This window comes from Thamnophis sirtalis, unplaced genomic scaffold (assembly GCF_051295495.1).
Source record: "Thamnophis sirtalis isolate CommonGarterSnake01/CBP01778 unplaced genomic scaffold, rThaSir2_p1.2 scaffold_7, whole genome shotgun sequence".
NCBI classification, from domain to species: Eukaryota; Metazoa; Chordata; class Lepidosauria; order Squamata; family Natricidae; genus Thamnophis; species Thamnophis sirtalis.
In genome coordinates, this window is record NW_028261387.1 from 73,752,394 (window position 1) to 73,771,189 (window position 18,796).

The 18,796-nt window shown below is 39.2% G+C and overlaps 1 protein-coding gene across 2 annotated transcripts in view; it reads right to left on the bottom strand.

Moving 5' to 3' along the window:
- Positions 1-4,526: 4,526 nt before the first annotated feature.
- Positions 4,527-18,796, bottom strand: part of HNF4A (hepatocyte nuclear factor 4 alpha) — a 67,500-nt gene continuing 53,230 nt past the window's right edge. For both annotated transcript variants that reach the window (XM_014061268.2, XM_014061267.2), the window contains exons 5-10: positions 17,650-17,805; positions 14,699-14,786; positions 10,512-10,667; positions 7,217-7,453; positions 5,846-5,971; positions 4,527-5,036 (exon numbers count right to left, since the gene is read on the bottom strand). In XM_014061268.2, the coding sequence (XP_013916743.2) occupies positions 4,894-5,036; positions 5,846-5,971; positions 7,217-7,453; positions 10,512-10,667; positions 14,699-14,786; positions 17,650-17,805 (906 nt within the window). In that variant the 3' untranslated portion in view covers positions 4,527-4,893. The remainder of the gene's footprint in view (positions 5,037-5,845; positions 5,972-7,216; positions 7,454-10,511; positions 10,668-14,698; positions 14,787-17,649; positions 17,806-18,796) is intronic.

An 18,796-nucleotide genomic window follows, 5' to 3' on the forward strand; every position in this document is an offset into this window, starting at 1 on the left:
TTGCAGTAATCCAGATCAGAGATTACTAGGGCATGAGTGACTGAGTGCACATTCCACTTGTAGGCTGTTAGAAATCTTAGAAGAGATCTCAGATTTCCACATACGACTTTTAATTGACTGAGCTTATATAAATCTGCCCATAAGAAAACTGTTTGAAGGGTGATTGAAGAGGTAAATCTTTTTACATGAGACAGGTCTATGTTACAACAAGCACTTCAATCTAGTTCTCTATCACAGCAAATGAGTGATGAATCTTCAGCATTAGGTTTAAAAACATCTTTAAGAGCAGGCAAAATCTTTAACCTGATTATTTTGGAGCATTGGTGATATTTTTCTTATAAACTAGAATTCTCCTCGAGACGTTTAACCTATAGCCTTTGAATGTATAGATGACATATTTCAAATGTTACCACCATTAGTATAGGCCAAGCCACCTACTTTGTTATCTCATAAAATGTTTTTGATTTGACCATGGATAGCTCTAGCCAACTATGGTTTGTTTGGAACACCATGGCTACATTAAGTACTCCTGATATATGTGAATCCAGGCATTTCTGCATAATTCCATTATGCTACACTGTCCAACAGAAAAGAAATATAAAGAAACTAAACTCCTTGTATTTGACATTAATTGATCACCTTAGAAATAACATCTTTTTGTGAATGGTTAGAAAAGATTTTTGTATTTATTTTTTTTAAAACACGAATAAAGAAATACAGCTGTTTCCATTGGAAGGCAGTAGTCAACACAAATTAATATACTGTCCTAGAAGATGGCATGTAGTAAATCTACATCAAAAATAACTTCCTCCAACCTTGATACATAAAACATTGCTGCAGTTGGAGAAGCAGTCTTGTAATTTACATTGTTCATATAAAATGTGACGATTTCATGGAATCAATATTATTTACACAATAATTTAAAGAGAAATTATTCAGCCCATCATTATAATAAATTACATAGCACAACAGGTTCGTGTTTGGCAAACATTACAATACTTAGACAGTGACTAGGGGCTGGCAGGTTTTTTTTGCATCTGTCATAAAAGGACTAGATTTTAAGCAGCAGCCTATAAATGATGGTAGATTAGCAGTAAATTGGCTTATTTCCAGTAAGAATCTGACTTGAGCCCTTTTTAGCAGGGATTACTTTGGCTGTCCTTTTCATGCTGACAAAGAGATGACTCTACAAAATGTATTTGTGTTCATCATAAATAAGGGTTTCTCCAAACGATCCTTCTACGTTTTTTTAAAAAAAGCAAGAACTGTAGTTACTACTACTGCATGCCCTCTACCAATGTTTTCCCAAAAATTCTGAGGAGTTATATAATTCTTTAAAAAACATATTAGAATTGTAATAAAATTTTCATAATACAGTTGAGCTAAAATAGGGGGTCTACCTTTAGCAGCCCTTAGTTGACCTCAGCTGGTCTTGAAAAGTTAAGCAGAGTGGGCTTGATCGATGTTTGAATGGAGCACATCTTCTAGCAATATTGAGGCTGTAGGCCGAACTGGGGGAGCAGGTCAAAAATTACTGTAAATGAATATGTTCATGAAGTCACCAGCTCCAAGACGTTGTTTACCATTGGCAACACCTTAGATCTAAGCATGTAATATACTATACACACAGAAGGATCTGGGCCTAGATGATTTCAGGACAGCTGGGCTTGGAAATACTACTCAAACTCAAGGTAGCATGGAATGACTTTTCAACTCACATGGGATGACACGACACCAATGAGTGTCAGGAACTGCTTAATCCCAGTGTAGTGTTCAGAATAAGAGAATATGCGGATTTTGGAACTTCATACATAGAACAATAATCATTTCCAAAGCCAGTTTAGTGTAGTGGTTAAGACATCAGGCTAGAAATCCGAATATCATATTTCTGGTCCCACCTTAGTGACCTTTGGCCAGCCACTCTCTCTCAGCCCTACAGAAGAGGCAATGGCAAACCACTTCTAAAAAATCTTGTCAAGAAAACTGCAGGAATTTGTCCAGGGAGTTGCCAGGAGTCAAAACTGTCTTGAAGGCACAAAACAAAACCTTCCAAACAAACCCCTCCTGTGACATTACTAAAATGATGAAGACTTTGGAGTGCCTTCCCCAACTTGGAGCCTTCCAGACATGTTGGATGGCAACTCCCAGAAGACTGATTAGGAATTCTGGAAGTTGCAGTTCAATAAATTTGGGGGGGAATCAAGTTAGTAAAATAGATTGGAGTAGTTTTGTGTAAAAAAAAATACAGTTTGACACTGGTACTCAAAACAACTTGAGTTTAGGATTTTTTAATCTAAGTGTGTATGTTTGGAATCAAGCTTCAATTGGCGGATCTCAGGGTAGCATAATAGTTAAACTATACAATGATATTCTGGAAGTCTGAATACATCCCCAGTCCAGTTTTAGCAGGTAAACATTGAGAAGGATGGTGGAATTATCTTATGGCTTCTTTAGAATTATCATGTTAATTAAACCTACAATTTTCCAAGAAACTGAAAAGGCTAAAGAATAATTTGATTACTGGTCTCCTAAGATAAATTGAAGCAAATCTTGGGGCTCTTAAGATCTGAGTTGGCTTTAGTTCTTTTTCAGCTTCTTTATGTCATATCCTGGTTTGTTAAATGATGATAATTGAAGAAGGAATCATTCCAGGGTCTATTTCTGTCTGCCCCCTGTGGAAGCTGTGAGCTGTAAGAGAACTTTGGGTGAATGTCATAACAATCCAAGTATGTCCTTAGGACTTGATACTGAGCCATTTCTGTAAACTGCAAATTCTGGTGAAGAAGTACAGTTGGTCCACCTGGAGTCCAACTTGTTTGGCAGTGCTGGATTCATTATTGTCCCTTCATTGTAAATAGGAAGGAACAAAATGCCCTTTGCTCATTTGATAGAACATTCCCTGAAGCTTTCTGACCAATCCTTGCCAATTCCCTCTAGTGATTTCCATCATCACTAAATTCCATTTGGATCCATTTTTTTTCTTGACTAGAACTGAATGGGATTCTCTCTTGGGCAGAGAGAGGAACCCCAGGCCCAACACAGCATTTTTACAGAGACATGACAGGGATGGGATTCAATTTTTTTTTACTACCAGTTCTGTGGGCATGGCTTGGTGGTGTTGCATGGCTTGGTGGGCATGGCAGGGGAAGGATACTGTAAAATCTCCATTCTCTCCCCACTCAAGGAGAAGGTTACTGCAAAATCCCCATTCCCTCCCGATCAGCGAGGACTCTGGAGGCAGAGACTCAATGGGGGAAGAGCCAATCAGAGGTGGTATTTACCAGTTCTACTACCCTCTTTCCCTGAAAATAAGACCTTCCCGGATAATAAGCCCAATCGGACTTTTGAGCGCATGTGCTAAAATAAGCCCTGCCTCAAAAATAAGCCCTCCCCAAAAATATTGCAACACAGCAGCAGCCATGAGGTGACCACGCTCGTCACCTCCTGCACCTCAAAAATAATAAGACCTCCCAGAAAATAATGCCAAGAGCTTATTTTGGGGGTCAAAAGAAAATAAGACCCTGTCTTATTTTCAGGGAAACACGGTAACTATTCAAAATTTCTGATACCGGTTATCCAGAACTGGTCAGAAGCTGCTGAATACCACCTCTGAGTCATTCTCTCCCTGTTTTCCTAGCGAGCAAATGGCACAAACCTTGTGCTCTTAAAAAGCATTAGACCAGGGATTCCCAACCCCTGGACTGAGGCTCTTTGGGAACCAGGATGCACCAGTGTTGAGCTCCACTCACTCGCATCTCCACCTGCACAAGCAGTGGGCTCTGGGGTTCACAGACCCATTTGCCTGAGTGGTGGGCACTGGCACTTGCAGCCCCACTCACATGAGTGCACCCACCGCTCACACAAATGAAGCTGTGCGCATGCACGTGCACACCTGCCCCTCACATAAAACCATCCCTTCTCTCCCCCCCCAACCCCCCATGCCACCTGGAAAAGTTGGGGAACACTGCGTTAGGCAAAAACATAAAGGAATGCTCTGTCAATGTCTATTAGTCACAAAACCTTCATAAGCAGAGGCAGTGGTCTTGAGTGATAGACCCTGAAGACAACAAAGAAGCTAAGAGGTACAGTGCATTGTAAGATGAAAAGAATCCTAACTAGATGCAGCAAGGCCATACTTTGTTCAGCACGAGGGTGCTTCCCCATAGAAGCTATTCATTTACCAGATGGACAAAATATCAGTAGCATATGCAACAATGGTGCTTGAAGAGCGCAAATGTCCATCATTCAACATCACAGACTGCTAGAGCTAGTGGGAGCCTATGAGCCTATATTTTACATGTAGTATTTCCCCAAGGCATTTGAGCAGGCAGTACAAATGGTGGGTATGCCTCAGCTTCAACAAGCTCAGAGTCTCCGCATCTTTGTCTTCTTCTTGTTAAGGATCAAGACTCTGGAAATGTGTCACCCATAATGTCACAGAAAGAACTGTTTGGAGATGCTCCAGTAATGGGGCTTGGTTTCTTCCTATCTTTCCAGTCAGCTGCCTTTAAAAAAGAAAAAGAAAAAAAGGCAGATTTGTAGAGAAAGAGGGAGGCGGAGAAAGTAGGCAGTGGCAAAACAGGCAAGTCAGTGCAATTTTTGGAACAGCCACCAACAGATCTAAAGTTTGACACCTGGTTGTCTTTGCAAAGGTGTCCATTGAGGCTAATCTGTAAGTTATGCAGCATTCAGTCACAGATGCATGTGAATATCACTTCTTCTTCTTTTTTTTTTTTCACATGTAATTTCCGATTTTTTTAAAAAATAGCACATTTTTGCCCTGGGAAAAGCTCGATGAATTGTTCGACCACCAGAGGGATTGAGTTGAGAACGAGGGAGGTTTCGTTTCTCCACATGGCGGCCTGAGTCATCGATTCCTCATTTAGTTGGATGCTAGATGACCTCCTGCTTTGTGATGGTGGGCTGAGGGATCGAACTGGGCTGCTTGGCTACAGTTGCGATGGCCCCCGGAAGTAGTTTGTATTGTTCAGCTCCGGAGCCAGCTGGGGGGGAAGGTTGGGGAGTTTCAGGAGTGGCTGTGGGAAGAAAAGCTTTGTTACAACATATATTGTTGTTGTTGTAGTTATTATTATTATTGTACAATTGTATCACAGCGGCCAGTTGTTTCGCCGGATTTGGCATTGGTTACTAGTCGGGCCCCACCCAGGGGCCTAGGACGTCGTGACGTATTATTATTATTATTATTATTATTATTATTATTATTATTATTATTATTATTATTTATTTGTCTTGTATGCCGCCCACTCCCGGAGGACTCCGGGCGGCTCACAAAAGACAAGGGAAAGGGGGGAACAAGACAAAGACAACATATTAAAAACAAAACCAACATTCACAATTTCTATGGAGGTAGATGCTTCTCAGCTCCCCCAAGCCTGCTGGAACAGGCAATTGTTACACTCAACAGACGTGATTAAGGCACAAGTATTTTTCCTGTACAGGTAGTCCTCGACTTACAACCAAAATTGAGCCCCAAAATTCCTGTTGCTAATGAAGTTTGCCTCATTTTGCCACATTTCTTGCTACAGCTGTTAAGTGAATCACTGCAGTTGTTAAGTCAAGTAACATGCCCTCAAAAAAATAATAATACAATACATCTGATACTCTTTAGTATTTATGAGGAGCGGTTACTATTGTAGATAGTGTAGTTTTCTTCCAGATGATGTCTTTCAGAAATGTTAGACTTCATTTCCCACGATTATCATTCACATTGGTCTATAAAATTAAATGTGATTGGGAGATATCATTTGCCAAAAGCTGTTTTACTGTGGCTGAGAACAAATATAGCATTCTCGGACAGATAGATCTTTTAAGTGAGAATACTTACACAACTGTCCATTATGGATCTGAGGAGGCATTGTGTTGGCCACAATGACATTTGTTCCCAAATTCTCCTGGATAAGGTGGGGATGCAGAGGATGATGATGAGCATGAGGTGTGTCACTTGATGAACCTAAAACGATGAATAGGAATCTAAGTATTGGACAATATTCAGTGAAGAAAATTAGATCCCATTCTAATCTTTGAAATGATCTTGGTGTCAATAACCATTTGGACAGGGAATAGATCAAGTTTTATCTCCTAACTTTCCAGTCTACTTAAATTATTCTGTTGATTAATAGTAGAAGCACGAACAGGTGAAGCCCAAATCACAGAGATGCATTTTGGAAGAATCAAAATGAATTAATCCAAACCAATCAAATACTATTATTTCCCATTTTACTCAATTATATCTTTGTGGGAAAAAAATATTCAATGGTTTATATTTACAGCATGTAATCTAACAATGTGTCCTGAGCAATTTAGAATTTGATGGAAAGCTGGGCTACAGCTTTTGTGTATCTTGAAAGGAATAAGAGATGTGATTGTGACCCACACTTTTTCTACTTCAAGTCATATCCTTCCTTAGCTGTTCTTCAGCTGCTTTGTAGAGGCTGAAGATAGTCATTTTACCACATTCTTTTCTATAAAGAATTTGGCACACACACACAGTCTGTAATACCAATATATCTTGAAAATGCTAGTTGAACAAAGTTTGATCTTGTCTCTACCATGTCCTTGGCTTAGCTACAGACACAGATTTCTTGTTATTAATGAAATTAATTAAGCCAAAATGTTCATTGTCTGATAAAAAAATCTGAAGTCTGTTGAGTAAGTATTTCTCAATGTGTCATTTTTTCAAGTAGGCCACTGAAATTTTGGAAACATGAAAAAAGTATTCATAAAAAAACCCTTTACTGTAATTGAATTGCAAAATATGGGCACTAAATTAAAAAAAAAAAGGATTAGCAGAAATCTTGCTTCAGGAGGAAGATCAAACAATCAAACAAGATGTCCCAAAGATGCTTTTTCAAGAGGCAACTGGATTTTTCTGGTTTTTCTTTGAAGATGTTTTGCTTCTCATCCAAGAAGCTTCTTTAGAACTGAAGAAGCTTCTTGTATGAGAAGTGAAACGTCTTCGATGGAAAACCAGAAAGTCCAGTTGCCTCTTGAAAAAGCACTTTTGGGGCAACCATGACCTGGATGACTGAGAATCTCCATAGACATCTCTCAAACAAGATATATCATTGATTTTATTTTTCTTTCTTCTCTTAACTAAAGTGAGACTCATGGTACTGTACATTCTGCACTTGTCCTTCATTCTAGGGGCGAAAGTCCTGATGCCTAATTTCAGGTAGGTTTCTTCGACAACATTCACCTCCAAGCAGCATCTCTTGCAACAGGTTGTCAATTTTGGCCATGCCAAACAGTTTAACAAATTGGATTTGCTCAATCATCTGCCATGTGATGCTTTGGAGGGTGGGCAGGAGAAGTAACAGCTCCCCAAAGCGTCCTCGTGAGTCATATTGCCGGTCATTGATGTAGTCCTCCAGGCTGACCTGGACTTGATATCGCATTCGTTTGATCTTGTTAGGGTCACTTAGGCCTTTAGCATCTGGAATAAAAGATGTTATATATTATGCCAATTTCCAAGGACAGAGATATTGAAAAGAATGAGGAGTCCTGTTTCAAATAATCTGGGGTAGTTTCTTGTGGAATGTTGTACTTTAAAAGTAAAATTATTAGCTAGTAACTTACATGGTTTGGGTTACTCATCCATCTAACTCAATATTGCTGACCCTGATTGGAAGCAGCAATCCAAAGTTTCTGGCAGGAATTTCCCTACAACATTTGAAGTTGAAAGAATTTGAGTCTGGGACTTCTGTATGCATTCTGCCACTGAACTAGAGACTGAAAAGGCTAGAGGTGCATTATTCCCATATTCTGCCTTGCAAATGATTTGCATGAGCCCCAATTACATAGACAAATGCTGGGGAACTCTTGACTCTGTTACAGCCTTTGTCTCCAATGGCCATCAGCTCCAGTTGGGCATGGACAATTGTGAGGAGTGAGGGAGTTAGACCCCAAAATGTTCGACTTTACAGGTACAGTATAAAGTCTGGTAGAATTTAATACAGGGGCAGTTTATGAGTTGTCTCATAGTTTATGAGACAACTTTCATAAGCAACTCCAGCTTATGAAACAGCACCACCAAACACAACACTGAAGAAACCATTTGGGGGCCTTCCCTAACAACCTGGTCATATAACTGTGCTGGGGAAGGGATAAAACCTGCAGCAGCCATGAAACATTTTTCCTTTGCATATGGACATTTCTATTTCATTTATTGGGGGCTGACAGAATAAAATCAATGCAACATAGACTAGAATCTGATTAAGATGTGAAACAGGATTACTGCCTCAGTGGATTATTATTTTTTTTGAATTATGATCTTTTTCTCCTCACACACAAAGCATTCTGTCATGAAAGTGCTAATTCAGTGTTCTTAATATTTCATCCCACATTTTTCCAGATCTAATCGGTGGCAATTAAAATGAAATAGTATGCAAGTGTTTAGTGTGATTAATATAAAGTGTTGCTGAGGCTGATTACTTGATCATAAGCAGGGAAATCAGCAATGAAATGCCGATTCATTGTCCTTTCTGATAGTCTTCTTGATTGTTTCTGAGTTTCTATTTTGGTAGAAGTTGAGAGATTTTAATTCCATATGGTCCTCTTTTTAGGTTTAGGTTTAGGTTTATTAGATTTATATGCCGCCCTTCTCTCAAGGACTCAGGGCGGCATACAACATTAAAAGAAACACATAATACAAAAGTTTAAAAAAATTAAATAGAATATCCCAAACCCAATTAAAATTGACAATGATATTTTTTTTTAAAAAAGAATTAAAATTAAAATTAACAGTAATCAATAATTTGTTTTGTTTTGTTCAGGCCAGGCTGACTTGCTGGAAAAGCCAACTTTTTAGGGCGCGTCGGAAGGACCAGAGGTCGGGGATTATAAGAAGCTCCAGGGGCAGCTCATTCCAGAGGGAAGACGCTCCCACAGAGAAGGCTCTTCCCCTGGGGGTCACTAGCCGACACGGTCTGGCCGACGGCACCCTGAGGAGGCCAACTCTGAGGGATCACACTGGACGGTGGGAGGCTACCAGTGGCAGTAGGTGGTCTCTCAGGTACCCTGGGCCTAAGCCATGGAGCGCTTTAAAGGTCATAATTAGTACCTTGAATCGCACCCGGAAGACAACCGGCAACCAGTGCAGGCCGCCTAAAAGGGGTGTAACATGGGAGTACCTGGGTGCCCCCATGACAACCCGCGCAGCCCCATTCTGGACCCGTTGAAGCTTCCGGGTGCTCTTCAAGGGCAGCTCCAGGTAGAGAGTGTTACAGTAATCCAGGCGAGAAAGGCCACTTGTTCAGTAACCTTCAAAACTACGATGATGCCTAAAAAGGAGACGTCACTAATCTTCTTTGAAATTCTGGCCATCATAGCATCCACATCATTGCAATTTATGATGGTTACAACATCCTGTGGTCACATAATCACCATCTGCAACTTTCACAAATGGCTTCCGACGAGTAAAGTGGGGAAGCCGACTGGAAGTCACAGGTCATGGCCATGTGATATCATGGTTAATGATTTCCAATGATTTGCTTAATGAATGCAGCCAGAACTGACAAACTGATATCGTAAGTTGGACGCTGTCATATGACATTTCATTTACAACTGTGATGCTTAGTGACCAAGTTGCTGGTCCTAAACACTGGTTCTAAGTGTGGTTGGTAAATGAGAACTATCTGTACTGTAACGTTTGTTCTTACTCTTATTATTACTGTTAGCGCAGCAGTGCTATAGCCATATTGAAAGGGAATAACGTAAAGAAAAGCCATCTCCTGTGAAGCCAGGCATGAAATCCTCTTATTTTTGCTATCAGTTCTGAACATTCTGCACATGTGCAGAGCGTCCATGATGATGTTTGGGCAGGTGGGCGGAGCCTTCCACCACCGCCATCACTAACGGTTCGTCCAAATCAGGGCGAACTGGCAGTGCAGAGCGTCCATGATGACGTTTGGGCAGGTGGGCGGAGCCTTCCGCCGCCGCCACCACTACCGGTTTGTCCAAATCAGGCTGAACTGGCAGAATACCACCTCTAGTGATAGGAACTCAAATTCAACAAGACTGGAGGGTATCAGGGCAGACTGATCTAGAACAGCAGTTCTCAAACATTTTGGTCGCAGCACCCTTACATTCTTAAAAATGATTAAGGATCTCCTCGCCCAAGAGCTTTGGTTTATGTGGATTATTCTCACCAATATTTATTGCATTAAAAATTAAAACTGTGAATTTTTAAAATATAATTTAAAACATTTATTCCATACGTTATTTAGAACATTTAACAACTTTGGGCAGCTCACCACAACAGTAAAGTTATTAACTTTTATTTGATTTTCTGGACCTTCTGAAAGGGTCTCGGGACTACACTTTGAGAACCCTTGGGAAGCTTTGACTGGAGAAGGGTATTGTTGAAATGAAATAGCACAACGGTATTAAGGACTTGGTCTGGAGCAATAAATTCCTCGGTAATGCTACAGGACTACAATTTTAAAGGAAGCATCCTTATATTTCTCTTCTAATTGCTCAAAAATAGCATCTACCTGGATCAAAGAAGATAATGGCTTTCAGGCAAGCATATTCATTATCATCAATCTGCAGATCTTGAAATGTTAACACCAGCTCATCTAGAATTCGCACAGCTACGCGGCTGATTTCCAGCAATTCTGGGCAGTTTCGGGGGATTATGTGGTCATTTCCTGCAGGAAAACGGGGTTATTTAAATTCTCATTCAATCAAATTGCTTCATTCTTTGCATATTCTACAACCTTCTATAATTTGCTACCCATCAGTATAACAACAGTTGATCTTTTTTTTTCTTTCCACCTAAAAATCAGTTTCAATTCAATATTTAAGCCAATGGAAATATTTTATTTTCCTTATCTAGCTATTTAAAATTAGAATTACCAATCACATGGGATTAGTTCCTCTCCACCAAAACCATAATAATTAATTAGATAGTTGTAGAATATCATTTTTTATATTACTAATAAGATCCTTGAAGAAGTGTTCTGCTGACATGCAAATATCATTGTAAACTACAGGTAGTCCTTGACTTACAACCATTCATTTAGTGATTGTTCAAAGTTACAACAGCAATGAAAAAAAAAGCGACATGGCTGTTTTTCACACTTATGACTGTCACAGCATCTCCATAATCACATGATCAAAATTTGGGCACTTGGCAACTGGCATGTATTTATGACATTTGTCCTGGGGTCATGTGATCACCATTTGTAACCTTCCCAGCTGGTTTCCGTCTAGCAAAGTCAATGGGGGAAGCCAAATTTGTTTAATAACTGCATGATTCACTTAACAACTATAGTGATTGTCTTAACAATGTGGCAAAAAAGATTGTAAAATGGAGCAAAACTCAACAACTGCCTTGCTGAGCAATGGAAATTTTGGGCTCAATTATGGTCATAAGTCGAGGACTATCTGTAGAGCTTAAGGATGCTTGTGTTATATTACTTGTTACACATCAACTTTTCTTGTCAATAAATGGCTTTCCCATACAAAATTGTTTCTCGAGTTCTTAATTCTACCACAAAACAATTTTTTTTTTTAACAGAACTTTTTTTATTTTTCTTTAAAAAAAAACACAAATATGTCATCATTTGTCAATCATTAAAACATTGAAGTACAATTTTTTTTTGTGTGTGTGTACCCCTCCCTCCCTCCACCCCCCCACCCCCCCTCCTCCTTCCCCCCCCCCGACTTCCCAGAACCCGTACACGGTATAGAATTTTAACTAACACAGTCTAAAATCTATTGAGAAAAAAGAAATAAAGAAATTAATGACATTCTAGATTGACCTTAGCTTCTTCTTACTGAGCTAACTTTAAACAATTTAAATCATTTCTGATCTTAAGCATAGGCTAACTGGAATTTCTTAGTCCCGTATTTATTTTGTATATAATCAATCCATTTTTTCCAGTCTCGTTTATATCTCTCATTTGAGTGATCTTTGAGATATGCCGATATTTTAGCCATTTCAGCTAAGTTTGTTACTTTCAATGTCCATTCTTGAATTGTAGGCAAGTCTACCTTCTTCCAATATTGCGCCACCAACAGTCTTGCTGCAGTTATCAGGTGCAGAATCAAATTGGTCTCTACCACTGTAAAGTCAGTACATATACCTAGTAAAAATAACTGAGGACTAAACTTTATCCTTCTTTTAAAAACATTTTGCATGACCCACCATATTTTTATCCAAAATGCTTTAACCTTTTGGCAGGTCCACCATATATGATAATATGTAGCATCGAGAGAACCACATCTCCAACATTTAGGCTGTACATTCGGATACATAGAAGCCAACTTTTTAGGATCTAAATGCCATCTATAGAACATCTTGTAAAAATTTTCTCTCAGATTTTGAGCTTGTGTAAATTTCACATTTCTTACCCAGATTCTTTCCCATGTATCCAACATTATTGGTTCCTCAATATTTTGAGCCCATTTTATCATACAATCTTTAACTAATTCTGTTTCCGAATCCATCTGTATCAATACATTATATATCCTCTTTATATGCATTAAGCTTTGATCTCTTATTTGTTTAAACAAATTATCCTCAACTTGAATAAAACCAATTTTTTGATCTATTTTCCACCTAGCCTGTAATTGCCCATACTGGAACCATGTTTGAACTACCTTCTCCTCTTTTAATACCTCTAAAGATTTTAATTGTAATACCCCCCTTTCCGAGGTAAGAAGCTGTCTGTAGGTAATTCTGTCCTGTTTTTGTGCTGTATTCATATTTTCAATTGCGTGTCTAGGAATTGCCCACATGGGTATCTTGTCATTTAATTTATATTGATATTTCTTCCAGACCCGCAATAAAGCATTTCTTAAAATATGACTTTTAAAGTTCTTATCCAATTTTTTGTTGAATAACAGGTAAGCATGCCAACCAAATACCAGATCGTGTCCCTCAATGTTCAATATTCTATCATTGGTTAAGTGAATCCAGTCACTAATTACAGATAATACCACTGCATCATAATATATTTTTAAATTAGGTAGTTTCAGTCCTCCTCTCTCACGTACATCTTGCATTATTTTCATCTTTACCCTCGGCTTCTTTCCTGCCCACACAAATTTGTTGATACCCTTCTGCCATTCTAAAAGGTTCGCATCTTTTTTAAGTATAGGTAACATTTGGAAGAGAAATAAAAATTTTGGTAAAATGTTCATTTTCACTGCCGCTATCCTACCCAGCAAAGATAAGTGCAATTTCTCCCATTTTTTCATCTCTGTCTGTATGCTATGCCAAAGTGGTTCATAATTATGCTTATATAATTTCCCATTTGAAGTTAAAATGTTAACTCCAAGATATTTAACTTTTTTAACTACCTCACATCCTAGCATCACTCCTAATTCTTCCTTTTGTTTAATATTCATATTTATAGCTAATATTTTGGTTTTTCCTAAGTTTATTTTAAAGCCCGACACTTGACCATATTGATTAATCATATTCATTAAAACCATACTAGATTCCTGCGGTTGTTCCAATATTATGACCAAATCATCCGCAAAAGCGCGGACTCTATATTCTTGCTGCCTAATCTTGATCCCTTTTAAACCATCCAATTTTTAAATGTTGGGCCTCTGAGGTAAGACAGCCCCTAGTAGCACATTAGCAAGCTAAATAAATTGTTCAATCAATCTAGTGTATTTTTCTGACTATAAGATGCACCGATGTATAAGACGCACTAAGATTTCAAAAAGGTAAGTAAGAAAAAATAGTTTTTGTCCTCCCCAACCCTCAGGACCATTCTGCAGGCTTCAGCAGGGCTTAGGGAAGGCAAAAATGTCTCCATTTTGCAAAAAGCAGGTGGAAAACAGGCCATTTTTTGCAAAACCGAGGGCATTTTTGCCTTTCCCCAGCCCTGCTGAAGCCTGCAGAATGCTTCTGGGGGTTGGGGGAAGGCAAAAATGATTGTTTTTGCAAAAAACAGCCCATTTTTGGCAAAAATGGGATGTGGGGGTGGGGCTTTGGGAAGCCAAAAATAGCTGGTTTTGGTATATAAGATGCACCAACATTTCCACACTCTTTTGGGGGGGGGGAAGGTGCGTCTTATACTCCAAAAATATGGTACTTGTTCATTAGAAGAAATACCAGGAAAACTCAAAATGCATGAAAAGTTGAAGGCAACAACATCTGGATCTCCTCTTCCATTGAAGAGGAGACAACTAGATGTCAAGCTGGAAAGAGAGGCTAGACATTTGTTTTTCAACAGCAGGAGAATAAGAATTAATACCACACAGAGATAGCCTTCTTTCACTTCTATAAACAAGCTGCTATCTTGCTTCAGAAACTGTAAAGTCAGAGATGACAGCAGGACAAAAGAACAGAAAGTAATACCTCTCTCAATGTACATGTTACTCTTTTAAAATTATTGCCGGTCTCTAAACTCATTAAAACAGATAAGTGAAAACAAATAGATGATGAAAAGTCAGCAACGCCAAGTGATTGGACTTCAACTCCCAGCTGGCTGAGGAATTCTGGGAGTTGAAGTCCACAAATTTTGGAAATTGTTGTGGTTGGAAACAGTACTATACATGTTTACTAGATATAATTCCCCTTTAGCAAATGGGACGTTGCTAAGTAAACATACAGGATTTCACTACAAGAAGGCCAACAAGTGCCAGAGCCTGTGTTGTTTTTTTAAAACCCTCCACATTGAAAAAATCTTCTGAAATTTTACGGGGAGAAGATCTTTACCTAGGAGAAGGATGTCTTTGAACACCATCGAGCGTTTGGCTGCTCCCAGTAAGAGATGTTCCCCAGCATGGGCTCGTAGCAAAGCCACCTGCAGGAACAAATATCTACTGTTACTGGCTAACCGAGAAAGACATACAGAGCATGGCACAAAGCTAAGGGGTGCCCACTAAGGAGGAGCACAGAAAAGCATCTTCCCATTGAGAACCATATTATTGAAGAGAACACAGTATGAGCTGAGCCCTTGTAATCACATCTCCCAAAGCAGCTGTGTTTATTTTGGCTGGCACATTTTGGGGAAGAATAGGATTTTCTTTTTATTTACTCAGAGCGTGCGTGCTTCCCAGGCTTAGCTGGCTGGAGTGACTACACTTTAAACCAAATTAAAAAGATTTTCTTCAGAGGTAAACAATCAGTTAATAACACGTTATGAAAAACAAAACTGAAAAATGTACGAGGCAGCAAAAAGTTCAAACTGATATGATAAAAATCAGAAGCAGGAACATAAACAACAATAAAATAGCCACAAAGCATTAATGTTTTCTAAATGGCCCTTTAAAGGTCTGGAGTCAAAGCCAACATCAAAGCACAATTGGGCGAGGATGGCTTTTCAGAGCTCTTGGATTTGCTTCATAGGGTAGAAGTATCTGGTGGGAATTTAAAGTCCTGGCCAATGCATATGTGTAGCTAGTCAGTCTCTGTCAACCCTAGAAAGGAGACAATGATAATTGTCTTCTGAAAATCTTTTGCCCAGAAAACTACAGAGATTTGCCCAGGCAGTTGCCAGAAGTCAACATTGACTCCAAGGATCATCATCATCATCATCCATCTTGGATTATAGCTGGAATATAAGACTAAATGCTGTTCTGAATTACAGGAGTCACTTGGCCAGATCTAAGGCTACTGAGTACAATATTTTTCCAGAACAGTTAATTCCCCTATGACTATTGGCCCGGATATTAGGTGGATGCACTGTTCCAAGTTAAGGATGCACTCTGCTTAGTTAATAAACAAAAAAAGCACACTGGTCCCCATAATAACTCTCCAAACTTTGCTTGAAAAGCTCCAGTGATGGGGCTCCATAATTTCAAGAGGCTGGTGGGTCCACTGCTTAGTAGGTTTCACTGTCAGGAAATTCCTCTTTATTTAGATTTTTGGTCTCTCTTCGTAAACCTTCCACCCGCTGGCTCTTGCCCTACCTTCAGGCACTATGAATAATAAATTCGCAGCCTCTTCCTCATGACATCTCTTCAAGTTTTGAGTGATCATGTTTAGCCTTCTTTAGGCTAAACTCAACTCTTTTAACCTTCCTAGGATTTAGCCTTCAAACTCCTCGCCATCTTTACTGCTCTTTCAACTCTTTCTATCTGTTCAGCATTCTTCCACTGTGGTGACCAAAACTGGAGTCAGAGCATTTCAGGTGCGGTCTGACCAATGCAATACTGAACACTTGCATTCTTGCCCTGATACAACTAATTTTTCTGAATTTTTTTCTACAGCAAGGGACAGACAGGTTTTTCTTTTTAAAAAAAATCCTGCTTGCTATGTTGTTAATGATTGCATGGTGTCACTTTATACCCTTCAATGATCCTCAAGAATGTTCTGAATCTCCCGTTTCACATCTTTTTTTAAAAAGTCTTTAGAAACAAAGGTTAACACCAAGACGCAGCATGACATGGATGCTTTTTAATGTCCGACTGGGACTTCAGCTTTTCAGCAAACAGTCTCTAAACATTAACTGGAGGATTTGGGAAAGATTGTCTTTATGGGGATGGGCCAACATGTAAGCGCTGAACAAACATGGAGAAATATCATGTAATGAAAGAGCTGGAGAGAGTGCTATTTTCCAGAGGCATCGGTTTTAGGTTTGAGGCAAAGTGGAATAGGGTGGATTTGTCTGATAATAATAATGTAAAGGTAAAGGTTTCTCTCGCACATATGTGTTAGTCGTTCCCGATTCTAGGGGGCGGTGCTAATCTCAGTTTCAAAGCCAAAGAGCCAGCACTGTCTGAAGACGTTCTCCGTGGTCATGTGGCCGGCATGACTAAATGCCAAAGGCGCACGGAGCGCTGTTACCTTCCCACCAAAGGTGGTCCCTATTTTTCTACTTGCATTTTTACATACTTTCGAACTGCTAGGTTGACAGAAGCTGGGACAAGTAACAGGAGCTCACTCTGTTACGTGGCACTAGGGATTCGAACCACTGAACTGTCGACCTTTTTGATCGACAAACTCAGCGTCCTAGCCACTCAGCCACCATGCCCCCATATGTCCAATAATAGATGCATTCTAAAAGTCAATAAACTCCTAGCTTAATCTGATAGATCTCTGACTCAAGGTATCACTAGAATCAAGGAAGCCTATACAATTAAGAATGCAGAGGATGATAGCCATAAGAATGTAACTGTTCGCTTAAATATCATTAAATCCAAAGCTTTTACATGTTGGGGAGGAATATATTATGATAGGTCACACAATCAGCCAGATGTTTAGACTGAATTGGGCATTTTTATCCGCCTTTCACGTCCTTCCCAAGGACTCCCCTAGGCAGATGTTGTTTGATGGTATTAAAGACACCACTGCAGGATGTAAGTTATTCCTAGTAAAGTTGCCTTTTTGCAATTGACAGATGAGGATTTTATCAATGCCAATGGTGTTCAAGTTGTGCTCCAGATGTTTTCAGATATTAATATTGTGGTTGCTTGCACAGTCAGCCAGATGTTCAGCCAGGATTTGCCATTTTTATTCACCCATCGAGCTCTTCCTAAGGATTACTAGTATTACTGTCAACCAATTCAGCATTACAATACTGCATTTCAACAAACAACAGTGGGTAGAAACTGCAAAGCATGATCATTAGATGGGTATCTCAAAAGGATTACAGTATAACAATTTTTAAAATGGAATATGGAAGCAAAGTTTAATTAGAATAAGAGTGCAAAAAAGGGGCTCACCTGATCATCCAGGGGCAGCTCACAGAAGGCTGGGATATATTTGGCCCATTCCACAAGTACTAACAGTTGCTGTTTCATGGATTCACACACATCTGCAATATTTGCAATCTTTTTCCCTCTGATATCTCCGCTAATCCCTGACATTGGTGATGATATCTGCAAAACAAGGAGGGGAGTTCCATCTAATATTATTACTACAAAGATGAAAGGAAGCCATGCTTAATGTGAACCCTCAAAATCATTTTGAAGGTGGTACAAATCTATTTCCCTTTAAACAATTAAACAAACATAAATATCAGTCCTGAGTAAGTGATTTGGATTGGTGGGAATGCAGTTTTTAACAGCATGCACTCTTATTATCAAGACCTCTTTTAACATTTAATGCACTAATTCATAGCTGTAGCTTTTTTTGGTTACATCTTCTTTTAAGGTTATAGTCCTAATGCATTATTTTCACTATGCAAAGGAACAATATTTTGCACCCAGATAATTACCGATAACATTTATCATTGTTACGGAAAATATGCTTGCAATGCATTATGAGTTTATTAACAATAGGGCTAGAGTTTTGCTCATGGCGGCATTAACAAGCATTCCTCCAAAACTTGATCCTGTGGCATAAACTACTCAGCCCTGGCTGCTGAGTTCTGAGTAATAAAGCCATTGAGAACAAGTTAAGGATAGCTATTATTGGAGGTTGCCGGTTGAATTTGCTCTCCCACCCAACGTAATATGCTGGCAGGAAAGAAAACTGCCAATTGTTCTCCCTAATCAGATATTATGCAGTCAGCTAACTCCATACAAAAAGGTTGTCTGTCCCGCAGTTTAAGACAAAATGGCCTTAAGAGGGTAATATCCAGTTATGCAGTGACTGGAGAAAAGGAGACATACAGTATATAAAACAGCTTATAGGTGCTTGGCAGTTCCTGACCTTATCATCACAGCATTGTCAATAAAGCATCATGGATTATGCTTTTAATAAATTTGTGTGGAAGAAGAAGAAAAGCATTACTTTGAACGTAGGACAGTTAAAGGAGTAATTAAGGTGCTTTTACAGTAGGCTGAGAATTTTAAAACCATACTGCCACCAACACACGCAGGGAAAGCTACAGTATATAAACAAGGAGCAAACTCCACACTTGCTAGC